The sequence below is a fragment of the Thalassophryne amazonica genome, chromosome 6 (genome assembly GCF_902500255.1).
Source record: "Thalassophryne amazonica chromosome 6, fThaAma1.1, whole genome shotgun sequence".
Taxonomy (NCBI): domain Eukaryota; kingdom Metazoa; phylum Chordata; class Actinopteri; order Batrachoidiformes; family Batrachoididae; genus Thalassophryne; species Thalassophryne amazonica.
Window position 1 is genome coordinate 32,996,820 of NC_047108.1, and position 25,393 is coordinate 33,022,212.

A 25,393-nucleotide genomic window follows, 5' to 3' on the forward strand; every position below is an offset into this window, starting at 1 on the left:
ACTGGCGCTTTGTTTGATCAAAATTTTTTCTAAACCTGTGAGGCACATCAAAGTGGACACGGTTCGAAAAATTAAGCTGGTTTTCGGTGAAAATTTTAACGGCTGATGAGAGATTTTGAGGTGATACTGTCGCTTTAAGGACTTCCCACGCAGCGGGACATCGCACAGCGCTCCCAGGCGCCGTCATCAGCCTGTTTCAAGCTGAAAACCTCCACATTTCAGGCTCTATTGATCCAGGACGTCGTGAGAGAACAGAGAAGTTTCAGAAGAAGTCGGTTTCAGCATTTTATCCGGATATTCCACTGTTAAAGGAGATTTTTTTTAATATAAGCCGTGCGGACGGATTGCAGCGTCGGCTCGCAGCCGCCGCGACGCTCCGCCACAGTCAAGGCACCCCTGTTGGAAGCCTTAAGGACAAGTTGGAACATGTCCAGCTGTTAAACAATTTCTCATATACTCACTCCACTGAAAGCCATCAAAAGCCGCCTGGATTTTACAAATGGTTATCAACACGGAGGTGTTTTTCCTGTGCCGCCGCACCACGCCAGCTGCGTCCCGACGCGCGGACCTGTCCGCACGTCTTTCATTAAAAAAATCTCCTTTAACAGTGGAATATCCGGATAAAATGCTGAAACCGACGACTTCTGAAACTTCTCTGTTCTCTCACGACGTCCTGGATCAATAGAGCCTGAAATGTGGAGGTTTTCAGCTTGAAACAGGCTGATGACGGTGCCTGGGAGCGCTGTGCGACGTCCCACTGCGTGGGAAGTCCTTAAAGCGACAGTATCACCTCAAAATCTCTCATCAGCCGTTAAAATTTTCACCGAAAACCAGCTTAATTTTTCGAACCGTGTCCACTTCGATGTGTCTCACAGGTTTAGAAAAATTTTGATCAAACAAAGCGCCAGTCTCTCAGCAACGTCTCAGAAAGGAATTCCGACGAGGGGCTGGACAACTCCTCCCACAAGGAGTGCTCACAGGCGAATGACGTCACCGACAGGCGTGGAAAAACTCACGCATGCGCACGAGGGTTCAAGCATGTCTGACGTAAAAACATATGAATGAAATCCATATAGTTTTTGAAAAAAATAAAAAGGACCTATACTTTATTGACAGACCTTGTACATGCAGCAAGTTAAAAGTGGTTTCAGACAAATCAAGCATTCATATTAATGGAAAGTGAGAGGTGAGGCAAAGCAAAAACAGTTTTGAATTTGTATGTACTTTAGATTATGTCCATGTTTTGAGAGCTGATTTATTATGGTAATGATGTTTTTAACTATGTATAACTTCATTGTTAGACTGCTGTGTGACTTCAGTATGAAGTCATTTATACCAATCAATGACTAATGTGAGAGATCCTCTTGCTGTCTTATCAGGACAGAGAGCAGACACCCCACTGAAGATCTAAATCCAGCACAGCAACACAGCAACACACTGAGCCTGAATCCCTCCCTGGCAACAGTGAGAGTATTGTTGGTCCATGCTCGGCTTTTATTCTAAATTAGATATTGACAAGCTGCTGTTTTCCACCTCTAGAGTGACGAGCTTTCAGTTTAAAGTTTTAAAAGTTTCAGCTTTCAGTTTAAACTTAGTCATCTGTTAATGCTTTTAGAAATGTCCATTTATGTCCACTTTATTTATAATTTCCCACAGTGCTTTTTGTGACCAATTTTGCACAATTTTTTCATTAACTCACGATATACTATTTAAGGGCTACACTGGCTTATAAGTGTAGTTCATCCATCATACTACAGAACTGCCCTGACTCCTGGTTAGCAACCACCCAGACAGACAAGTGGTCTATACCCATCTCCTGAAATTAGCCATCTGTCTGCCACAGCCAAGTGATACACGGAGGGGGTTCTCAGCACACAGCCACATGCTCATTGAAACGCAACACATGTCCATTTTCTATAGCTGACATTCCCTGATGATGCAAGTAATATGTGCAATCTGACTCTCCCTAAGTAACCATTCATTTGACATAGTCATTCCAGTGCTACCAAAGCATTCTTCAGAGAGCCTTGGTACCAAAGACATCTAGTCAATGCTTTAGATCAGTGGTTTGCATTCATGTGTCAAAACAACAACAAAAGACCCATGACCTGAAACATTTGGAACGTTGGCCCATGTTGCAATCAGGACCATTAAGACCAAACCATGAGCAAAACCAGAGTGTATCAAGACTGAAACAAGATCATTTTTGAATAGCTGAGAGTAAGTCAATAGAGGTGTGGAAAGTCTTGGAAAGAGCCCTATGAAATTTACCCCAACTGAGCATGTCAAAAATTACACCACGGTTCCTTAGTTTGTCAGTGTGATGTATGACACACGAAGCTAGGCTAAGTGTTAGCTGGTCAAATTGATGCAGATGTCTCACTGGACCAAGAACCATCATTTCAGGCTTGTCAGGGTTTAAAAGTAGGGAATTGCTAGACATCCAGCTTTTCAGTGATGCAAGGCAATCTTCTAAGAATTTTATGTGGATGAGATTACCATTAGTTATTGGCATGTATAACTGAGTATCATCAGCATAGCAATGAAAGGTAATCCCAAAACACAGCTATATGTGCCCAAGGGATGCTATATAAAGGGAGAAAAGCAGGGGGCCAAAGACAGACCCCTGTGGAACCTCAAATTTTATGTCACTAATGTTAGAGGTAGTGTTATTGTACAAAGCACAGTGAGAACGACTGGCCAGGTATGATGTCAACCATGTAAGGGCATTCCCAGTAATTCTAAAATGATTCTCAAGCCTATTGAGTAAAATATGGTGATCCACAGTATCAAATGCAGTGCTAAGATCTAACAGCACCAAAACCGTAGTGGTGTCCGAATCCATTGCAAGCAGATCATTCACCACTTTAGTGAGAGCCGTCTCTGTGGAATGATATTTTCTAAAAGCAGACTGCAGTGGGTCAAAAAGATTATTCTCAGTAAGGTGGTCCACAAGATGCTGTGAAACCACCTTTTCCAGAATTTTAGAGCAGAATGATAGATTTGATGTCGGCCTATAGTTTTTCATTACACAAGGGTCAAGATTAGATTTCTTAAGTAATGGTTTATTCACTGCAGATTTGAAACATTTAGGAACAGATCCAGAGGCTATTGACAGCTTAATAATTTACAGTACAGTCAGCCCAAGAGTGGGCCACAGGTCCTTAAACAGTTTTGTTGGTATAGGATCAAATAAGCAGGTTGTGCTTTTTGTAGACGTTATGAGTTTTGTTAGAAGAATTACTTAACTAAATTTCTCCTGTTGTGACTCTTAGGAGTGGTTAGCGTTTTGCTAGTGGTTAGCTTGTGCTAGCTCGGCTACACATTTTTTTCGTATTAACCCCTTAACGCCTGAATTTATATAGCTGTATATAAAAAAATGTTTTGTGTGTTTTTGCCTTTAAATAGATGGTAAATAATGTTGAGATTATTAATTTCACTTTTACACAAAAAATAAATAGTAATTTTGGTATTTTGGTAATAATGTATGTTATAATGTTATACTAATAATACTGGTATGTTGCAAATTTGCGACAACAGGCATACTGGTCAACTTGGTATGTTGCATATTTGAGTCAAATATTGTAGTATATATGTGACAACAGGCGTTAAGGGGTTAAGTGTAATACTTCTGTTAATTTTTTAGTGTAACTGCTGTCCATTTTAGCTCATGATTTGGCAATTATTAACCATCTGTCATTTGCAGAGCTTGTACCCCAGATGAGGAGTGCAGATAGTAAATGCAGAAGAATGTAGTTGGATGAGAAACAAAGTAGAAGTGCCAGAGATAAAGTTACAGTTTGTTTGTCAGCCTGAGTGGGAATTTTGCATTATTTTGTTCTGCTACTAACCTATAAAATTGTTTCACAGACTAGCACCTCCCTACTTAGCTGACCTACTTAAACCCTAGGTACCGGCCCAGGCTCTGCTTTTCTAGGGTGCAGGACTACTTTGTGTCCCTAGGGTGAATAAAAGCTCTCCGGGTCATAGAGCTTTCTCTTATCGTGCACTTAAGTTTGTGGAATGATCTTCCTGCATCAATAAAACAGTCAGATTCTGTAGAGACTTTCAAGTCCAGACTTAAGACGAGCTTATTTTCCCTTTCATATGGCTAGCATACTGGCATAGTATGTTACGATGCTTTCTAAAACACTGAATTTCAACTATAATGTTCACAAAAACTGTAGGGAAATACAGTTTTAATCATAAAATTTTAAACTTAGTACTTTCTAATGTGAACAAGACAACTATTTATCAACTATAAGGCTAATGATATGAGGAAATGTGCAAAAGCTTAGTACAACTGAAGTTGTACGAAGAAGGGCAGCCAGCACAAAATCAGATCTGCTGTGGCAGTCCCGAGAAACTGAGGGCATCTAAAAGCAACTATATAAATCATTGGATAATAATGATGAATTCATACTAAGTACTAAGACAAGATACATTTATTTGTTTAACACCATTCAGTCACAAGGAAATTAAAAGTGCTTTTCAGCAGCATAGAAATACAAAAAGGCATTAAATTTAAACACATTAAAGTAGACATTTAAATCACTGAAACATTAGCTGTGACGTTAAAATATAACATAAAAACACTACAAGTGTAAATAAAATACAATAAAAATGGCAATTGCAAAAAGTACATAGAATGAACAGAATTACAGCTTTATGGGAAAGCTGTGGTAAACGAGATTTAAATGAGCTGACAGTGTGAGTGAACATCAGAAATTTGGGGAGCTTGTACCCCAGATGAGGAGTGCAGATAGGAAATGCAGAAGAATATAGTTGGATAAGAAACATAAAGTAGAAGTGCCAGAGATAAAGTTACAGTTTGTTTGTCAGCCTGAGTGGGAATTTTGCATGTAGTTAAAAAGGTGAGATTCTGAAAAATATCAGAAGTAAATAAATAAATGCAATTGTAAGATGTACAGTTGCAGTCAGATCCATAAATAATTGTACAGTGGCACATTTTTTTGTGCTTTTTCTTCTGTAAACCACCTCAGTGCAGTTGAAATGAAATAATCAAGATGTGCTTGTAGTTTTAGCTTTAATTCAAGGGGATGAACTAAAATATTGTATTAACCATTTCAGAATTTAGAAATAGAACTGCCTCCTCCAGACAGATCTACAGTAGTGTACCATACTGTTTGTACTTCTAAATGAATAATGTAAATGACATCCCAGGCATATCTAGTAATTTAGAAATCTTCATGTATCCTTCGTTGACTTGTCTAAAAAAAAAAACTGCCTGAAAAAGTGATGATTTGTGTCAGCATTCATTCCTGGAGAACATTTGTCCAAATATTTATGGGTTCTGAAAATGAAGGGGCTGTGCTTCACCGTTTAAGAATTAAACGGTGAAGCTGAAATTCTTCACTGCAAGCAGGTCTTGTTTCATTTCAAATCCTCTGTGGTGGTGTACTGAAACAAAATTACAAAAACTGTCTTAGTTCAACTATTTATTGGCCTGACTGTAGGTTAAACTTTTATAGGTTAAAAGTTTAGAATTTTTCCCTATTAATTTTCCTTTTCCAAAATATTAGAGTTGGTACCATTATTATTATTATTATTATTATTATTATTATTATAATAACAACAAACACAACAACAACAACCCTGTAGCGGGGACGGTGTTGGTGAGCAATAAAGTTGTGTTCTTTCCAAAACGTAGTCTGAATCTTCTGGGGACTCACACACTTTTGGATACAGAATACGAGGTCTATTAGAAAAGTATCCGACCTTATTATTTTTTTCAAAAACTATATGGATTTGAATCACGTGCCATTACATCAGACAAGCTTGAACCCTCGTGGGCATGCGAGAGTTTTTTCACGCCTGTCAGTTACGTCATTCGCCTGTGGGCAGGCTTTGAGTGAGGAGTGGTCCACCCCTCCCGTCTATTTTTTCATTGTTTAGGAATGGCTCAGAGACTGCCACTTTGCTTGATCAAAATTGTTTCAGAAACTGTAAGGCACATCCGAGTGGACACCATTCGAGAAATTCAGCTGGTTTTTGGTGAAAATTTTAAGGGCTGATGAGAGATTATGGAGTGTTACTATCGCTTTAAGGACAACCCACGGAGCCGGACGGCGCGCCGCGCTCCGAGCCGCTGTCGTCAGCCTGTTTCAAGCTGAAAACTTCCAAATTTAAGCCTCTGTTGACCCAAGACGTCGTGAGAGAACAGAGAAGTTTCAGAAGAGGTTGGGATCAGCAGTTTATCCGGACATTCCACTGTTAAAGGAGATTTTGTAATGAAAGATGTGTGGACAGATTCGCGCGTCGGCAGGCAGCCACTCATGCCCTGGCGCCACAGAGAAACACCTCCGTTGGAAGCGTTACGGGGCAAGTTTGAACATGCCCAGCTGTTAAACAGTTTCTCGGATACTCACTCGAATGAAAACAATCGAAAGCCGCCTGAATTTTACGAATGGTTATCAACACGGAGGTGTTTCTCTGTGGCGCCGGGCCATGAGCAGCTGCCTGCCGATGCGCGAATCCGTCCGCACATCTTTCATTACAAAATCTCCTTTAACAGTGGAATGTCCGGATAAACTGCTGATCCCAACCTCTTCTGAAACTTCTCTGTTCTCTCACGACGTCCTGGGTCAACAGAGGCTTAAATTAGGAAGTTTTCAGCTCGAAACAGGCTGACGACGGCGGCTCTTGTCCTTAAAGCGACAGTAACACTCCATAATCTCTCATTAGTCCTTAAAATTTTCACCGAAAACCAGCTGAATTTCTCAAATGGTGTCCACTCGGATGTGCCTTACAGTTTCTGAAAAAATTTTGATCAAGCAAAGCGGCAGTCTCTGAGCCATTCCTAAACAATGAAAAAATAGACGGGAGGGGTGGACCACTCCTCACTCAAAGCCTGCCCACAGGCGAATGACACAACCGACAGGCGTGAAAAAAACTCACGCATGCCCACGAGGGTTCAAGCTTGTCTGATGTAATCGCACGTGATTCAAATCCATATAGTTTTTGAAAAAATAAAAAGGTCGGTTTCTTTTATAATAGACCACGTAGATGTGTTATAGTAGGTGCTGCAACTGATTAATCAAAGTGAACACATTGTTTTGACAGCCAGAGTAATATGAATATGAATAATGTGTATGTGATACTTCTGGCTGCTCCAGCAGATCCTGCACAGATCCTTATACTGAAAAGGATTTAAGGCAGATGATCTATGTATCATTTCCACAGGACATTTAGAAAATGTTATCAGATCATTCCTGATGCAGGCTTGAGGTTTAGGGTTTTCCACGTATCAGCTGTCACAACATGGTATATTTTTGCCCTCTCAAAGCCGTTGAAATCAGTGGCCACGGAGTTTGTGTAAGCACCCATGTTGTCGAGGAGAAGCCAGTCCCCAATATAAAGCTCAGGAAGCCAGTAGTTGTCAATTACTTTGTCCTTGCTATCACAGGTTGGACCCCAGATGACAGACTTGTATCTCTGCTCACTGCTCTCAACGGCCTTTGAACAGAACACACACAGAAATATCAAGTTCACATCACATCTGTCACACCACACCGTTCACACACTACAATTAATCTGCACATCGGAGAAATGGTATGTGTGTGCATGTGTGTACAAGGTAAATCAAAAATATTTGCAAAGATTTCCTTGAACCTAGTGGGAATATTACATGGATAGATAATTTAGATTTTGGTAAAAGGTCCAGTAAAACATGGACCAAATACCTTTTTTGTATATGAACAACAAAGAAGCCTAGATGGATCAAACCTATTGGGGGAATAAAAACAGTAATATTAAGGGATTATTAAATGAGTGTGAGGTCTGTACGGGGTAGTTGTGCTGTCTTGGACCTGTGCTCTTCCTCTGCTCCCCCTCCCCTCCTGACTCTCCTGGTGCTGCATCACGGAGTTGATTGGCGCACCTGTCTTCAATCAACCACCTGCTGTATTTAAACCCTGGTTCTTCCACCCCACAGACCCAGGAAACTCAGTTCACATGGCGTGGTATTCTGGCCTCAGTATTTCCCTTGAGGTTCCTAGTATTTGTATGTTTTTGTAATTTCCTAACCACTTTTCTTGTGCCTCCAGAATCATCTCCTGTCTGCTCCTTTTGCAGCCGCCTGGTCCTGGCTCCTCTGTCACCTGCCTGGGAAGATTCCACTACGCCCTGGTCCAGTCAGTGTCTCCCTCTTCCAGCTTCCCCCAAACTGTATTATTATCATTACCTTGTTCTACAATAAATTGCTGCTCTTTTTCCTATTCATTGTGTGCTTCCTGCATATTGAGTCCATTAACCGTTTTTTTGGTTCTGACCATAACAGGAGTTTATGGCCACCCTCATGGACTCAGCGGGAGCGGACCCGGTTGGACAGGCCCTCAGATTGAAGAGAACCTTGCTCGGCCAGCAACAACAACAAATATCCACCCTGATCAAACAGCTCTCTATACTCACACAGCAAGTATCTAATTCTCATATTATAGCCCTCACCACTGAGGTTGCTCAACTCACTTCTGGTACTTCACAAACGGACACTTCCACACAGTCTCCACCCACTCAGACACCACAGGCAGTACCATTGGTAGCTGCTACTCCAGAACCAATAATATGCCACCCAGAACCATTTTCAGGCAATGTAAACACCTGTGCAGCCTTCTTAATGCAATGTTCCTTAGTTTTCTCCCAACAGCCGCTACATTATGCTACAGATAGCAGCAAAATAGCCCTCCTCCTCCGTGGGGAAGCTCTGTCATGGGCCACGGCTCTGTGGGGACAGCAGTCGCCTTTATTGCCCACTTATACTGCGTTCGAGCAAGAGTTCCGAATGGTGTTTGATCATCCGATGTGGGGGCAGATGACCTCCAAAAGATTATTATCCCTTCGGGAGGAGGCTCGCAGTGTGGCGGCATACTCCGTGGAATTTCGAGTACTGGCCGCCGAGTCAGGCTGGAATGCCACTGCACTGCGAAGTGCGTTTGTTAATGGTCTTTCAGAGAATCTAAAAGATGAACTTGCGATCTGGGTCGAAAAAGACTCCCTCGACTCTCTCATTTCTTTAGCCATAAAATCAGTGGCGGTCCTAGAGTGATTTACTCCCCGGGCAAAACCCCCTGCGTGTGCCGCCCCCCCCCCCCCCCCCGCGCACACTAACGTGGCCTCCACCTCCGCCCCACCACCCATGAAAACACTAACTTCGTCCAGAACACCCACAATCCCACAAATTAACTCACAACAGCTATTTTCAAGAACAAATTTCCGGTTTTAATGACTACTGCAATAACAAACACAAAGATAAACAATAATTACTTCAATAAAGTTTCTGAACATAAAAAAACAAAAGACAGTGACTTCACATTACAACTATGTACAGTACAGGTATTTAAGAAAGCACAACTGCACTACAGCACCACCCGATGGGCAAAATATTGCACTTCATTCAGTTTTACCAACAGAGTGCACTTTGCATTATCATAGAGTAATTCACCATAATGAACAAGACTTAAACCTCCATTAAAGTCGCACCATATAAATAAGTGCTCACTATCCGTGATGTGAAATTCCATTGAGTAGGAGCATTTCTGGGCAACCTTGAGCAGCCTGCAGACTCAAGAAAAGACATCCTCTTTGTGGATTTTGAGAAAAATGTGGCAAACCCAGAGAGTGATGCAAAAAATATTCTGCAATCAGATAAGCATTTAGCCCCCTGAGACAGAACCAGATTCAGTCTGTGTGCATAGCAATGCACAAACATTGCACTGGGGGCTATTGCTTTAACTTTGGCCTGCAAACCATTGAGAGCTGAAGCCATGACAGCAGCCATGGCTTCTTCGTAAGGAAGACTATCAGATGGCTTCGCCAAAATCTGGTCCACAACATTCAAATTATCTGCCATTATGTGCAGCTTGCTACCTAGCTAGCTCGCTAGCTGGGACCGGCGCGAGGCTAGCGTGAAGTTTGTCCGCCTGTGAGTGCTTTGTGACGGTGGAGGAGCTCAGTAGGGACAGAAACTGCGATAGAAGTCAGAAAGAGTGATAGAAGTCAGTCTCCAAACACAAGCAGCTACAAAAAAAATCCCACCAGAAATAGAAGCTCGATTTGTCACTAGTTGTTTTTAACAAAGAAAATGCCGCTAAGCGGATTAGGAAAGTCTCCGGTTCAACTCAGAACAGAATGAAAATTAAAAAATGCTCCCACGGATGTTTACACCAAAAGATCGCTGATTCACTCATTTCGCTGTCAATCAAAAAGGGATTCAGCCTCAGACAGATCATCCAATCATCATGCAGAAGCTGAGCGTCCGGGCCAGCCGAGGCCGGCCCACTGCCCCATAGACCCCCAGACACTCTGAGCGTCCGATGGGCGGGACAAAGCCCAGCATTTATCCAGTGACTCGTCTCGTTTCGCTGCATGCTTTGTGTCGCTATTGAAGTCTGTGGACGCTCAGCGTCCACACTGTTTAAAGCACTGTGAAGCTGCGGGTTTGAGTGAGAGGAAAGCCGCGTCTTTACCAGTGATAAGAAGCTGATTCTGAACAAAAGCTGAGCGCGTTGTAGCGCATATTTAGTCAATGACATGTACACACAACAGTAGTATATATTTGATCACTTATTTTTTGACATTTTAGGGGAAGCTGAGCTTCCCTTGCAGTCTTAGAGCAATCGCCTCTGTAGTAGTGTAGTTCTTGGTAGTCAACATTTCAATGACTATTACAGCGTTCTACTGGAGGAACGACGTCGGCGTGTATTATGGGGCTACCATTCTGTTGGCTAACACAGAGCCCAACGTTATCTGAGGACAGTGGATTGATTGTACAGGCACCAGATGCGCGTCTCCCACCATGGGACGGGGGGAGGGGGAGGATGGGGGCGCCGCTCTGCCGTAACGTAACCACGAACCCCCCATCAGGACAACAACCCCCACCCCACCCCGTGTTTTTTTTTGTTTTTTTTTGTGCCCCCCCCCGCGATACCGCCCCGGGCGGCTGCCCGGTCGGCCCATCTCCAGGACTGCCCCTGCATAAAATTACATAATCGTTTGAGAGAGATGGCGGGAGAGAGGTCGAAGGGCAGAACAGCCCTCTTCCCCTCAGCTTCCTCTTTATCACCATCGTTCTCCTGTTGATGTTAACCTGTCCACGGTGATGTGTGCTGCTGCCTTTCTTGGCCAGGTCTTCCTTCAAAAGAGGCTTCAATCTCAATGGAATTCTACCTGGTTAAATAAAGGTTATTTTTAAATCTGATGGTCTGTGTTCTGAATTTGTTATTGTCTACAAGGGGGTGCCGCAGGGTTCTGTTTTGGGTCCCCTTTTATTTATTAATCATACCAACTGTTTGGGCTCTAATGTGTCAGATGCTAATTTGCATTTTTATGCTGATGGCGCAGTTATTTATTGCTGTGGTTCAGCTCTGTTCCATGTGCCCGTACAGAAGAAGGCTTTTGTCCACTCCGCAGCTTTTGCCTGGAATAAATTGCAAGAGGAGTGGACATTAAAAGTATTAATTTCAGTGAGTGCTTTTAAATCTACATCGAGAGCACTTGAGGCCAATTCTATAATATGCAATTGTTTTATAGTATGCTTGCAATTTAAATTTTTTATCATCTTGCCTTTTGTTTGTGTTTGTGTAAATGTGTAACTGTGCTTTGTATTTGCTGCTGTTTATCTTGGCCAGGACTCCCTTGGAAAAGATGTTCTTAATTTCAATGGGAGTTTTTCTGGTTAAATTAAAAAAAAAACAAAACAAAAAAAAAACACGCCACTCGCGGGATTCAAACCTGAAAAAACCTAAATGGCATACAGGAGTCTTACCGCTGCGCTACAACCACAGTTAGATAACAGAAATGTAAAATCCCTCAAATAAATAAGGAGGAAAACGTTTTGGATTGGAAAAAAAATACAAGGAAATGATGTATGAAAGAGGACGTTAATTTATGAGATATTTTCCTGCCTAACTGCCAAAATTTTAGCCAGTGTTAAATGACACAACAGGTAAGTAGGAGCAAACTTTGCCACAAAGAGATCTGTGCTGGACTGATTCAGTCTGCTCATCTTGATCAGGGACTGGACACAAACATTTCAAGTTCAGTAGCTGAGAGAAAAGGAGGCTGGAGACAGTAATTATCATACTGCACAAACGCCATTTTTTTTACACGTGTCGTGAAGTGCACAGACGCGTGTATTTTACATGCATTGTGTGCATCTGAACGGTGTTTTTATGGCTTTTTTAAGGCATTTTTTTAATGGCTCCATTGTGGCGTTAAAAAATGGCGTATTTTTTGACATTACAGCGCATTTAACGGCGTCGTCTTTAATTATGGCGTAAAAAGCGCCATAATTGACAAAACAGCGTTTTTTACGCCAAATTTTTGGTGAAACATGTCTGAAAGCGGCGTATTTGTGGCACTCTTGGCTTAAACAGTTTTTTTTTTTTGGCATATTTTTGGTGAAACGTGTCTGAAAGTGGCATATTTGTGGCACTCTTGGCTTGCCATAGATACGGGGCGGGGGATCACTGGTCCTTGTGTGCACCACCTTTGCACGCATGCGCAGAGATAATTTGCACGTGCAGAATGATTATTTGCACGCGCGTAGTTAATATCTATGCGTGAATGCATTTTTTATGTGGCTGGAGTTTTGTCACTGATCTCACGCCATAATAGACCTTACTTGTGTGAAGCACCTTGAGGAAACTGTTGTGATTTGGCACTATATAAATGAAATAAACTGAATTGAAATTATATACATAAAGACGCAAACTTACAGTATCACCCGAATATGCTGCTGACAGTGTTGGGCTTGTTCGCTTTCTTCACCTCCACTAGCTTAAGATGGTCAAGGTTGTTAGCTGGTAAACTTTCAGTCTGTGTTTTTGTCCGGTGCTGTTTAAATATTTGCAGAGTACATTCATGTCTGACTTGGTTTTTCTAATCGTGTTTTTTGCTTCCTGGTTTGTAACGCAAATATGCATTGTGGACCGTTTTTCATGGTAACCGGTCCAATATGGGAAAATATCCGACCGGTAATTAGCCAAGCAGAGCGCATGTAGTCTCGCAGCCATATAATAACAATAATGATAATAATGTCACATCTGTCTCATCTATGGCACCTCCTGTGTTAGGTTGTGTCTCCTGTTCCAATCGTGCCTCCCCTGGTGTTTCTCATCAGTCTAATTATGTCTTGGGCTATTGAACCTCTCTCCTCCCGTGTTCCCCGCTAGAGTGTCTCTTGCATTACGCTGAGCTCTCCTGCATCCTTTGTGTTTTATTCCCTAGTGTTTTACCTCTGCTTTGTGTTACTAGTTCCAAGTTTTTGGAACTGGTGCCTGTGCTGACTGCCTCCCTGGTTCTGACCCATTGCCTGTTTTACAGACTAGAGTACCTGTCTGTGCCCAGACTGAACTGGTTCCATACAACTGTTCAACCTGTAACCACTGCTGCTGGTAAAAATCACTGCATTAAACTACTGTTAAACCACCTACCTGAGTCGCTTCCTGCAAAGGGGCCCTGGGTTGTGCCCAGCCTTTCACAAATGATAGTTATTTATGTAGTGACTTCTAAAAAGCAAAGCATTTATAAACCCCATGAATTGAATCGATATCTGGAGGTGATTATACTTTGTAGTAGTTTGGTCAAAGGTCGGCCAAGAAAAATGTGGTCTGAAAAAAAAAAAAACACCTTTTAAAATAAACATTTATTTATTGAAGATATAATCAACCAAGAAGCCTATAGGGATGATCTACAGCATACATTCAGATTTTGCAGTAGTTTGTTCAAAGGTCAAGGAAAACATCATCCAAAAATCGCCTTTTATTCTGTAGATCTCAACAGCCAAGATCCCAGATAGCTCAAACTTGGTGGGAATGTCACATGAATAGATATGTTTCAGTAGTTTGGTCAAAGGTCAAGGAAACCATAGTCAGAAAACATTTATTGAGTACACCTCAGCAACCAAGAAGGTTTGATGGATCATTAGACTTCGGAGTAGTTTGATCAACGGTCAAGGAAAACAAGGTCTGAAATCAATTTTTGTTTATTTATTTTTTTGTGTATCTCAGCAACCGAGAAGCTGAAATGGCTGTTCTGAAGCATATTAATCAGCACATTTATGACTGGTATGAAAGACTTCAAAATGAAGTTACAAATAAATCACATGATGAAGTCATACATAGCATGAACTAGCCTCACATTGTTTTTAAATTTTATATATCAGCACAGGGTCAGTATGTGCACGAGCATGTATTTTGTTTGTGACATAATGACTGAGGGATGAGAATTATATATTCCATGCTTTTGGTCATTCTCATTAACGCCATAAATGTAATTAATATAAATATAATGAATTCATAGTAACTAAAAAAATGTCAGTGCTGGTTACCTTACCTTCTGAGGGTATGGTAAAAATGTGATGATGGGGTGTGGGCTTTGGAGGTCAGACATAGAGCCATATATCCCATCATTAATGAAGTACACAATTTCTTTGTCAGGGTTGTCATCTTCACCATCTGGGAGAAAGAAAAGTCACAATACTGGTGGTATTCTGAGTTCCAGTAATGGTGAAAATTGCAAAAAGTGATTAACAATTTTCATCAACATAATTACAAAATGAAATTGGCTGCAAACCTAAGGAGGGATTGGCATGTTTGACTGACACAATAGCCGACCTTTTTTTCTGAATTTTTCAAATTGATCAATGTTAATGATCTGAATAATAATCCCCCCTTTGTTCATTCTGTCTGTATAATGGCTTCAAAAGACACATCCATGTGACTATTGTGTTTACCTCCTTCCTCCACAATGATGTTTTTAGCAATGACAGTCACTGCCAGTGTGAAGGCTATGTCCACAAAGTATTGTCCCGGTTCTGCGATAATCTGCACCCCACTCTTTGATGGGAAGAATTCATCCAGTGTCACATTAATGTTTTCTGCAATCTAAGATGGTGGAAAAAAAACTGTTGAAAGCACATTTAACAGATGTAAACTTGTCACATCTTCATTCCTACACAATGGCACTGACAGTTAATGATTGATTTGTCATGGTCTGCCTCCTAATCCTGTTTTTATCCTAGTTGTAGTTTGTGAGTTTTTCCCCCAGATGGCCTATTCACACCTGCTGCACCTCACCGCTCATCATGGTGGCACACCTGCCGTGTATGAGCGGTTGAAGAGTGGCAGGCTATTTAAACCCAGACTTTCACTTCACCTGTTGCCAGAAACTTCCAGATACTTCCACAGCTTCCAGATCCTTCCAGATGCTTCCAGGCACTTCCAGCCCTGGGCATACTCAGTGAAGCCTGAGGCTCCTGACCTTGACCTCATCTTCCTGCTGCTCCCATGCGCTAAGACGACGGAGCTTCCCGCAGCTAAACTCAAGGTAACGTGGCCAGCTCTCTAATTCCCGTATTAGAGTGAACTGTCTTTCCTGGTGTTCCAGATGCTATCCTGTGCAGCTCCCACGCTGCTCTGGTTCCTGGCTCCCGGCTATCTGCACAGCAACATCACTTTGGGGCTCTATGGCTCTCAGCTCAGAGCGCGCGGCTCTGCTCCACTCCAGTTAAGTTCCTTCATGTCTCAGTGGGATTCCGTTCTCACTCATTCCTGCCTGTGACTGTGCATGTCAGCTTCATCTCACGTGAAAAGCCAAAGATCATTTTCAGGAGTGATATGTTACTAGTTGGCCTGTTTGAATAGCCCCCTGGGTGTTCCAATGAGCACATACTATTGGGCTCCAAATGTGCCCTGCGCCATTAAGCACAGCCTCTGATGACAATCTCACATGCTCAAACAAAGAGTGTGTACCTATCAGGATTGCTCCACTAGTTTGCATGTGAATGTTACTGGTTAACTCTGTTGCTTTTACCATGAAGACAAAAAAAAAAAACAACCAAAAAAAACAACAAAAAAAAACAACAACAACAAAAAAAAATGCATAGACCATTTTGAATATATTGTTCAAAATGTGCATTTGTGTTTATTGTTTGAACCTTTTTGTTGTATATTCTTTCACACAAGACCTCAAATTACCTTTATAAAGTGTCAAAACAGTTGCTGATTATAGTTTGCTGTGTGTTTTGAATAAATGTGTGGAAAATTATTTTTCGCTTTACTTTTTCCTGCCTTATTTTTGATTGTAAACCTTTGTAACACTTATAAAACACAACAAAAGCATATATATTATGAAAGCACAGGTTGTCCTGAAAAAAAGAGACATAAAACTTGATTGTGGGATGCAGGGAGAGCTGTTAACAGCAATAATAAAACATTTATGCCAGGCGAGTGAACTGTCCAAAAAATGCCCTCGGACCCCAGAGGGTTAATTGGACTGCATCACAGACGCATGGTACTTGACCTCTGACGATAATTCATGAACTGTGAATGATTTCTGAGCAGTAAACCTTATTTCCTAAACGGAGAACATTATTTCCAGAACTGTGAACCCTTATGTTTTAAGCCTCCTGTGAACAGTGCACTGTTGAAGGCATCCTGTGTTACGAGTGCAATCACTCACCATCTTTCTCCTCCGTTCTCCTAGTTCCTGGTCCCTGGCTCTGAACCATTCAAGATCTCAGTTCGTTTGCAAGACTGGCTCGGGAATCTGCAGCTCCCTAATTTCCACGCCACTCTCCACTCTGCAGGCACCCCCAGCGCAGCATTATTATTTTCTTCTTTGTAAATAAATATCATTCACTACCCGCTCTGCTGTGTGGTGACACATGAGTCTCCTGCTTTCAACTCTTTCTCCGAGTTTTCCTGAGAACTCCATCTAGTTTTTGACCACCCCATGAAGGCTCAATCCGCGTCTTAGCATCTTCTCTCTCTCCATCAGGAGCATCGGAGCGTAATCGAGTTTTCAGTGGATTTCCGCATCCTCGCTGTGGAGGTTGGCTGGAACTCGGCACCTCTTCGCAGTATTTTCATCAGGGGTCTCTGCGATCCACTTAGAGACACGTTTGCAGTCCTTGATGAACCAGAGGACCTGGATAAGCTTATTTCTTTGGTAATCAATTTAGACTGCTGTATGAGAGAGAGAGAGACGCCGGGAAAAGGGCCGTGGGACAGATCGGACCACCTCCACTCGGACTCCACCTCGTGCTTGAATGGGTCCGTCTGCCCCATGCTCCTCTGAGCTTCCCCGCTCAAGCTCACCAGCTTCCCCTGCCGATGAGCCTATGGAGATCGGCAGGGCCAAATTGACCTCCGAAGAATGTGAATGGAGACTGGCAGCTGGAGCATGCCTATATTGCGGTACTAAGGGACATGTCCACATTTACCGCACCTTTCAGCCAAAAGGGAAGGCTCATCCATAGAGATGGGGTTACGGGTGAGTCAGGCTAAATTCAGGGGTGGTCATCTGGTCACACCCAAATACCGGCGATGATCCTTTTTGGGACTTCATCCATTTCTGTCTCTGCACTGGTGGACACCGGGGCTGAGGACAACTTTCTCAGTGAGAAAGTTGTTACAAAAGCCCAAATTCCTATTTTCATTTGTCTGTTCCTCTTAATGTTTCCTGCTTAGAGGGAACCCTGCTTCGGTCAGTGACCCATCAGACATAACTGGTCACATCTTTGTAATTCCTTCCACTTCTCCTGTGGTTCTCGGGCACCCTTGGGTAGTGAAGCACAATCCCTGGTTTGATTGGCCATCCGGGGCCGTGACTCACTGGAGCGAGGCTTGTTGCCGCGGGTGGCTGTGTTCCTCGGTTCCGCCCAGCGTTTCTGCCAGGGAGGTAGTTAAGACCCCCCAGATCTCACATTGGTTCCGCCTGAGTACCACGACCTAGCTGAAGTATTCACAAGGATCGGGCACTCTCACTTCCCCCTCACAGGCCATATGATTGTGACATAGATCTACTTCCGGGCACTGAGATACCGTCCAGCTAGTTGTACAATCTCTCACGCCCAAAACGAGAGGCTATGGAGACCTATATCCAGGACTCTGTGGCAGATTGGCTGATCTGGCACACATCGTCACCCACGGGTGCTGGTTTCGATTTTGTGGGGGAAAAAGACCATACTTTTTACCCCTGCATTGATTTCTGGGGTCTGCAATCCTGCTTCTACCTGCGACCACTCCTCGATTCCGCATTCAGTTCCCTGCACGGGCAACCCAATTTACTAAATTGAATTTGAAGAACGCCTATCAACTGGTTTGTGGTCAGGAGGGGGACGAGTGAAAGACGGCTTCAACACTCCGATCAGCCATTTTGAATATCTGGTAATGCCATTCGGCCTGACCAATGCCCCTGTGACATTCTAAACATTGCTCAGTGATATCCTCCATGACTTTTTGAACTGGTTCATTTTCGTCTATGTAGATGATATCTTGATTTTTTTTTTGCCCAAAACCCCCATGCTGTATTTATGGAAACTAGTAACTAAAGGGCCTTTCACATTGCATGCTTTATACGCGTCAGGCAGCAACTCCCAATGTGTCGTCAGTCATGTTGTGTCAACACCTCCCTACACCTTGACGCGACACATGCAGCTAGGGGGCGGAGATTTTCACTCTGATTTTTTTTTTCCAGAGGAAAGCTGAGCGATCGCCATGTTGTATATGTGTCGATGAACCAAGAAAAAGCTTTAATATAGCAATTTGATTTCACAATCAAATTAATTTTTGGGTTAAAAAAAATTTGCAAGGATTTTTCTTCAGAAAACTGCTCTGTATAAATGAGCAGTCCTGTGACACGTTTCTGTTTTGTAGAGATCAGTGGTTTCTTCCACGAGTCCTCCATGTTTGGACCCAACACATTTCTATTGGACAGTGCGAAGCTTTGTCACAGTTCAGAGCGCCAAAAGTTGGATTGGGTTGAACTTTGAACGTCATTCTGTTGACAAGCAGGAATGCGCACACTCCTGGTAGAAGCATCTGTTTAGCTCTGCTTTTGACGCGACACTTCTAACGCCTGTAAAAAGCAACGTGTTTCATTGAAAATAATGCTTTTTAGACCGATTTGTGATGCCTCTGACACTTCCAAGCATGCGGTGTGAAAGGCCCTTTACACAAATAGCGTTGGGTACAGAGGATTAATCATTTTTGTCTGATCTGCTTTCACCTGTGTGGTATACCTCACTGATAACTAACCTGAGAAAAATTCTGCAAGCAAATAAACAGCTTGTTAAAAATATAGGGCCTGTCCAATAAGGAGTTGAGTTGAATACCAGTTATGACCATGCCGCTCAAATTATACAGTATCTGAACAGGAAAATATATATAATTGCTTATGACTAACAATGGAAATGTTCAACTTGCAGCTCAAGAGTGCTAATGACAGACTTGATGGTGAGGACAAGTGAACCAGGCACCAGAGGAATGCCCTAATCAATGCCTTGACTGCATACACCCCTGGAATGGAACAAGGGAAGAATACGGTAACAAGCATTGTCAGGGGCTGCTTGTATGCTACGGCTCTTGTTTATCTTTGGCAGTGCTTCAGCAGTCAGGGCAAGTCAGTAACCGTCAAAGGCAGCCTTGCCAGGGACGTGCCACAAATTTACAGAGTTGTTATGGAGGCTGCAATAAATATCACAATCATTATTTCTACAATTGTGCCATAATCCGAAGATGTCCTATCCAAGCAGAAGAATTATAGACGGGACCATCCTGAACTTCTTCCTGACCGAGATTACAGGTTTGAGAAACTAACAATCTTGCAAATCTGTCTTTTTTTGGTGGGGGGTGACACCCAGTCACAGTAGAGAGGCACCATGACGTCTGGTTTCTCTCTGGCTGCTAATGCAACATGGCAGAATCCGCTACAAAACAGATTCATTTCTGTGTAAATCTAACATGTCTATCATATATTATGTAAAAGCTACTGAAAAACACTTTGAAAACGGAAAACGCTGTTTTCACAACCTGATAACACAAGACATTTCGCAGACATCCTGCAGTCGATGGTAACTTCCACATTTTTCAGAAGCTCATGCATGTGCACATGCATGATCTCCTTTGGATGCCATTAAAATGTCATCGAGTTTATCCTACAACACCAATATAAAAACATACAGAGGCGAATATATTAGAGATACAAAGATAACACAATAAAGGGCATATATATATATATATATATATATATATATATATATATATATATATATATATATATATATATATATATATATATATACACACACACACACACACACACTTTGCACTGGGATACCAAATCCTCATATGGCTGAGGGTATTTTAGCATTGTTTATATTTCATAATATCAAAGCTTATTAGCAGATTAGCAGCAGCATTTAATTTGCCTTGTACATAGAATATTTTTGATAAAATTTTATTTTACTTCCGGAGAAACTTTTTCTCTGGTGATCAAACAATTTAAATTAATAATTTTTTTTTATTATTTTTGTATTTTTTTTTTTATCATGAATTTCCTCAGGAAATTTTATTGTAATGTGTTTGTGTTAAAACTGTTCAATTTTGCTTTAAAAATTGTGTTCAGTTATATTGTCGTATCTGACTGTCATAATTCTGTGTGATAAAAACTTAGTGTTTTGTCATGTGAATTTCCTCAGGAAATTTATTGATTGTAATGTGTTCGTGTTAAACTGTTCAGTTTCGCTCTTAAAAATGTGTGTTCAGCAAGTTGCATTGTCGTATCTGACTAATGTCATACTGAGTCTCCAAATCTGTGATTAAAACCTTTATATTAATATTTTTTCATAGGAATTTTCTCAGGGAATTTGAGAGTAATGTTTGTTTTAAAACTGTCCACAGTTTTGCTCTTAAATATCATAAAGTATTATTAACTGTATGTAGATGTAAGCTGAATTTATTTTTGCTCCTAAAATGTGTAGTTGGTTGTAGATCAATAGATGAATGTTTTTTAGGTTTCATTATTATTTCTCGAAGATTTATTCTTTTGTCTGAATATCTTTTGGAGTAGCGTCGGTGGTATGCCATGTAAGAAATCTTTTGTAAAGTTGAAAATTTTTCATTTTATGTGCTTTTTTATTTTTGAGCATGATTAATTCTGTAAAGATGGATTCCATCATTAAATCTGTAAGTGATTTCAAAGGTTTCTGCATTATTGATTTTATATGTGAATTCCATGAATACATTGCAAGTTACTATTTGAATAAAACCTGTTGAATTTTAAAACATTTATAAAGTTTGTTTTACATCATTTTTAGTTCTCAATAGGAAAAATCACAAAAAACATTGCACGAACATCATATGAACAAATAATGAGGACAGGTAATGTTAGCATTCAAACATTCTACAAATGTTAATTTAATGTTCTGGTTCAACTGTTCACATGATGTTTGTGAACATTTGTGAACGTTTATATAATGTTCATTGAATGTTTGCATGCAAACATTACCTGTCCTCATTCTTTGTTCATATGATGTTCATCCAATGTTCATGCCACGTTTGCAAACGTTCTCATGCAAATGTTCAATGAACATTCAAAGAATGTTCAGTTTCCGGGTGGGCAGTATCGCCAAATCCCTCCATCTGAGTATGATGTGGTCTGAAAGTTGAGGTGGTCTGAGGTGGTTAAAGACCACATTAGTCCAGGCCCTATACTAGGACCCCGTATACGAGGTCTGTGAGAAAACTATCCGACCTTTTTATTTTTTTCAAAAACTATATGGATTTGAATCGTGCGCTTGCATCAGACAAGCTTGAACCTTCGTGCGCATGCGTGAGTTTTTTCACGCCTGTCGGTTGCGTCATTCGCCTATGGGCAGGCTTTGAGTGAGCACTGGTCCACCCCCCTCGTCGGATTTTTATTGTTTAGGAATGCCGGAGCGACTGCCGCTTTGTTCCATGAAAATTTTTTCAGAAACTCTGCCAGACAGCCAGATGGAAACCATTCGTAAGATTCAGACGGCTTTCGGTGGCTTTTCAGTCGAGTGAGTATCCGAGAAATTGTTTAACAGCTGGGCATGTTCCAACTTGTCCTGTGAGACTTCCAACACAGAGGTGTTGTTTGTCCTGCGCCATGAGCGGCTGCGTCCCGACGCGCAAATCTGTCCGCACGTCTTTCATTACAAAATCTCTAACAGTGGAATGTGCCGATAAAGTGCTGATCCCGACCTCTTCTGAAACTTCTGTGCTAGTCACATGACGTCCTGCATCAACAGAGCCTTAAATTTGGAAGTGATCTGCTCGTTCCAGCCTGTCAATGGCCGCTCGGGGCGTGGTGTGCCCTCTGCCGCTGTGGGCCGTTTTTAATCCAGTTTTAACGGTCCTTAATCCGTGTGATACCGATAGAATCTTCACCGAAAGCCATCTGAATCTTCCAAATGGTTTCCATCTGGCTGTCTGGCAGAGTTTCTGAAAAAATTTTCATGGAACAAAGCGGCAGTCACTCCGCCATTCCTAAACAATAAAAATCCGATGAGGGGGGTGGACCAGTGTGCACTCAAAGCCTGCCCACAGGCGAATGATGCAACCGACAAGCGTGAAAAAAACTCATACATGCGCACAAAGGTTCAAGCTTGTCTGATGCAAGCGCACGATTCAAATCCACATAGTTTTTGAAAAAAATAAAAAGGTCGGATACTTTTCTAACAGACCTCGTACATCTCAACGGGAAGAATTTCTGCTGCTGTTTTGCGTAATAGGGTCTATCAGCTGTCAAAATCACACACCGGTAGGGGGCGTTTTCCAAAATGGCCACCAATCCGATATCGGAAGTTTGTCCCATGTTTTAGTGTGACAGTGGCATGGTTGTCAATGATGAAGCCATTCCAGCTGTGACCAAGACATCTGATGGTACTGTCCATGAAGTGCCAGAACTGACCAACTGGCTGGAGGAGGCTGACTGTTGAATTGTACCTCATTGCTGGTGGGCAGTCCAGAGAGGATGTCAGCATGTTGTGGTCATCTCCAATGTCACTGATACAGTGGTGCTACTCTTGAGATTTATAGCTACTATGAAAGAGAGTGGCCTGTTGGAGTTGTGGGTTCAGTATGGTACTCAGGAATGGAGAAGGTTCATACCTCTTCACTCCCTGCATGAAAAGCTTGGAGATGACCTTTGCCTTGTCCTAGTCAAAGCACACATCCTAACAGGTAATGATTCCATTAGCAGAGTAGGCTCAAAGCAGGCAGCACTTCTTGCAAAACCAGTGCAGTTTCTGTCAGCTTTTGCAGAGGGACCAGACATATCTGCTACCGATTTCGCACTTGCAGAGGAATATCTTGTGCATGATTGGGCACGCAGTTGAAGCAAAACACAATCAAAGACATTTGATTCACTGAGGTATGAGGTTTGTAGAACCTCTTCATTGCCACTGGATCGTTTGCCCCCAACATCTAGTGTGATAGAAATGCACCTTTGAAGAGCCTTCTACATCATTAGACAGGCGGTAACACTGCTTGAAAGGGATACATCACCCAGTCCAACTGCCTTTGGGTGGGTAGTTGAGGATGATTTGTTCCCCAGCAGAATCTCCGTACCTTACCATCCTCTGTGCTTGTTACTTGCAATTGCATAGGCAAGTGTACCTCAAGGACATGCTCCTGCATGGCAGCAGGGGTGAAATGCGTCATTTCATGTCACAAGAAAGTCTCTACTGTGGCCTGTGAGAATGCTTTAGAGTGAAAATAGCTTGTGATATCTGTATACTCAAAGGTACCGTGTAATGGAATCTCTAATACAGACGTGACAAGTCAAATGATATATAAATAATTGTGTTGTGCATTAATATTACCAGCAAACATGCTTCATAAAAGGTTCACCTCACCCTTGTCAGTTTGAGTATCTGTTAGACAAATTTGTATGTGATGCTTTTATATGTAACATCAGTCGTGTGATAAAAATGTGTTGTAAAGATGTATACAACATTGTGTTTAGACTGATGCAGCTTTGAATAAATAATTTGTCTTAGAATATGTGTACTTTCCATTTGTGCATACATATTTACAGGAAGCCAAATTCCTGACTATGTAGTCCACTGAATATTCTGCTACTATTACAAATGTTCGATGTTAGTGACTTCATATACAAGCATGTAATATGATTTATATATAAATGTATTGCATCTAAAACATACTATGTCCCTGTATTGACTGTTAATATACTGTATGTGTTAAAGTCGTATTGTACATTGTGTATAATGCAACAAATTTGTTATTTTTCTTCTAGCGTATTTGAGTATTTTGAAGTGTCATCAACACTGAATAATGTGGTTGAGCAGGTGAAACTCAAAAATAAGGTCAGAAATTAGTTCTTCATGTTTGAAAACCCTATTATAGAGGTATCACATTAGCATATAGCATAAAAAACAAAAAAAGTTATGATTCTGATATATAATCTGGGGCCATTTTAGAAAACGCCTCCCGGTGGCCAATCGCCACTAAATTCAAATGTCCACCTGTGTGATTTTGAAAGCTGATAGACCCTATTACTCAAAACAGCAGTCAGAAATTCTCCCCCTTGAGATGTCTACAGGGTCCTAGTACAGGGCCAGGACTACATTAATCAACTGCTTGGTACGCCGTTCATGAGAGAGAGCAACAATCCTTATCCCTGTCTGATCATTTTGATTACAAAGAAGGATGGCAGTTTTCATGTCTGCGGACCAAGGTAGCTTAGCCACTGTTAGCTGTCCCCCAGCAGATCCCGAGCAGCCGGGAAAGCAGGCCGGCTGGGTGACTGTGAGGAAGAAGCGTAGTTCTAAACAGAAGCCCCCTGTACACCACCAACCCGTTCACATCTCTAACCGTTTTTCCCCACTCGGCGACACACCCGCCGAGGAACAAACTCTGGTTATTGGCGACACTGTTTTGAGAAATGTGAAGTTAGCAACACCAGCAACCATAGTCAAATGTCTTCCGGAGGCCAGAGCAGGCGACATTGAAGGAAATTTGAAACTGCTGGCTAAGGCTAAGCGTAAATTTGGTAAGATTGTAATTCACGTTAGCAGTAATGACACCCGGTTACGCCAATCGGAGGTCACTAAAATTAATATTGAATCGGTGTGTAAACTTGCAAAAACAATGTCGGACTCGACAGTTTTCTCTGGGCCCCTCCCCAATCGGACCGGGAGTGAGATGTTTAGCCGCATGTTCTCCCTGAATTGCTGGCTGTCTGAGTGGTGTCCAAAAAATGAGGTGGGCTTCATAGATAATTGGCAAAGTTTCTGGGGAAAACCTGGTCTTGTTAGGAGAGAAGGCATCCATCCCACTTTGGATGGAGCAGCTCTCATCTCTAGAAATCTGGCAAATTTTATTAAACCCTCCAAATCATGACTATCCAGGGTTGGGACCAGGAAGCAGAGTTGTAGTCTTACACACCTCTCTGCAGTTTCTCTCCTCCTGCCATTCCCCCACTACCCCATCCCCGTAGAGACAGTGCCTGCTCCTAGACCACCAATAACCAGTAAAAATCTATTTAAGCATAAAAATTCAAAAAGTGAAGTGAAAACTGTTTATTCCGAACATTTGATACAACA

At 41.9% G+C, this 25,393-nt stretch overlaps 1 protein-coding gene and 1 long non-coding RNA gene across 2 annotated transcripts in view; one reads left to right on the forward strand and one right to left on the reverse strand.

Annotated features, from left to right (window-relative positions):
* The first annotated feature begins 1,270 nt into the window (after nt 1–1,270).
* On the forward strand, nt 1,271–23,537 carry LOC117512016. Its single transcript, XR_004561182.1, has 4 exons — nt 1,271–1,351; nt 6,244–6,248; nt 13,958–13,968; nt 23,527–23,537. It is a non-coding gene; the product is annotated as an uncharacterized LOC117512016 (long non-coding RNA).
* The window catches only part of LOC117512013 (ornithine decarboxylase-like), an 86,015-nt gene continuing 67,515 nt past the window's right edge, over nt 6,894–25,393 (reverse strand). The window contains exons 7-9 of the mRNA XM_034171952.1: nt 14,753–14,903; nt 14,353–14,474; nt 6,894–7,476 (exon numbers count right to left, since the gene is read on the reverse strand). Coding sequence (XP_034027843.1) covers nt 7,222–7,476; nt 14,353–14,474; nt 14,753–14,903 — 528 coding nt within the window. The 3' untranslated portion in view covers nt 6,894–7,221. The remainder of the gene's footprint in view (nt 7,477–14,352; nt 14,475–14,752; nt 14,904–25,393) is intronic.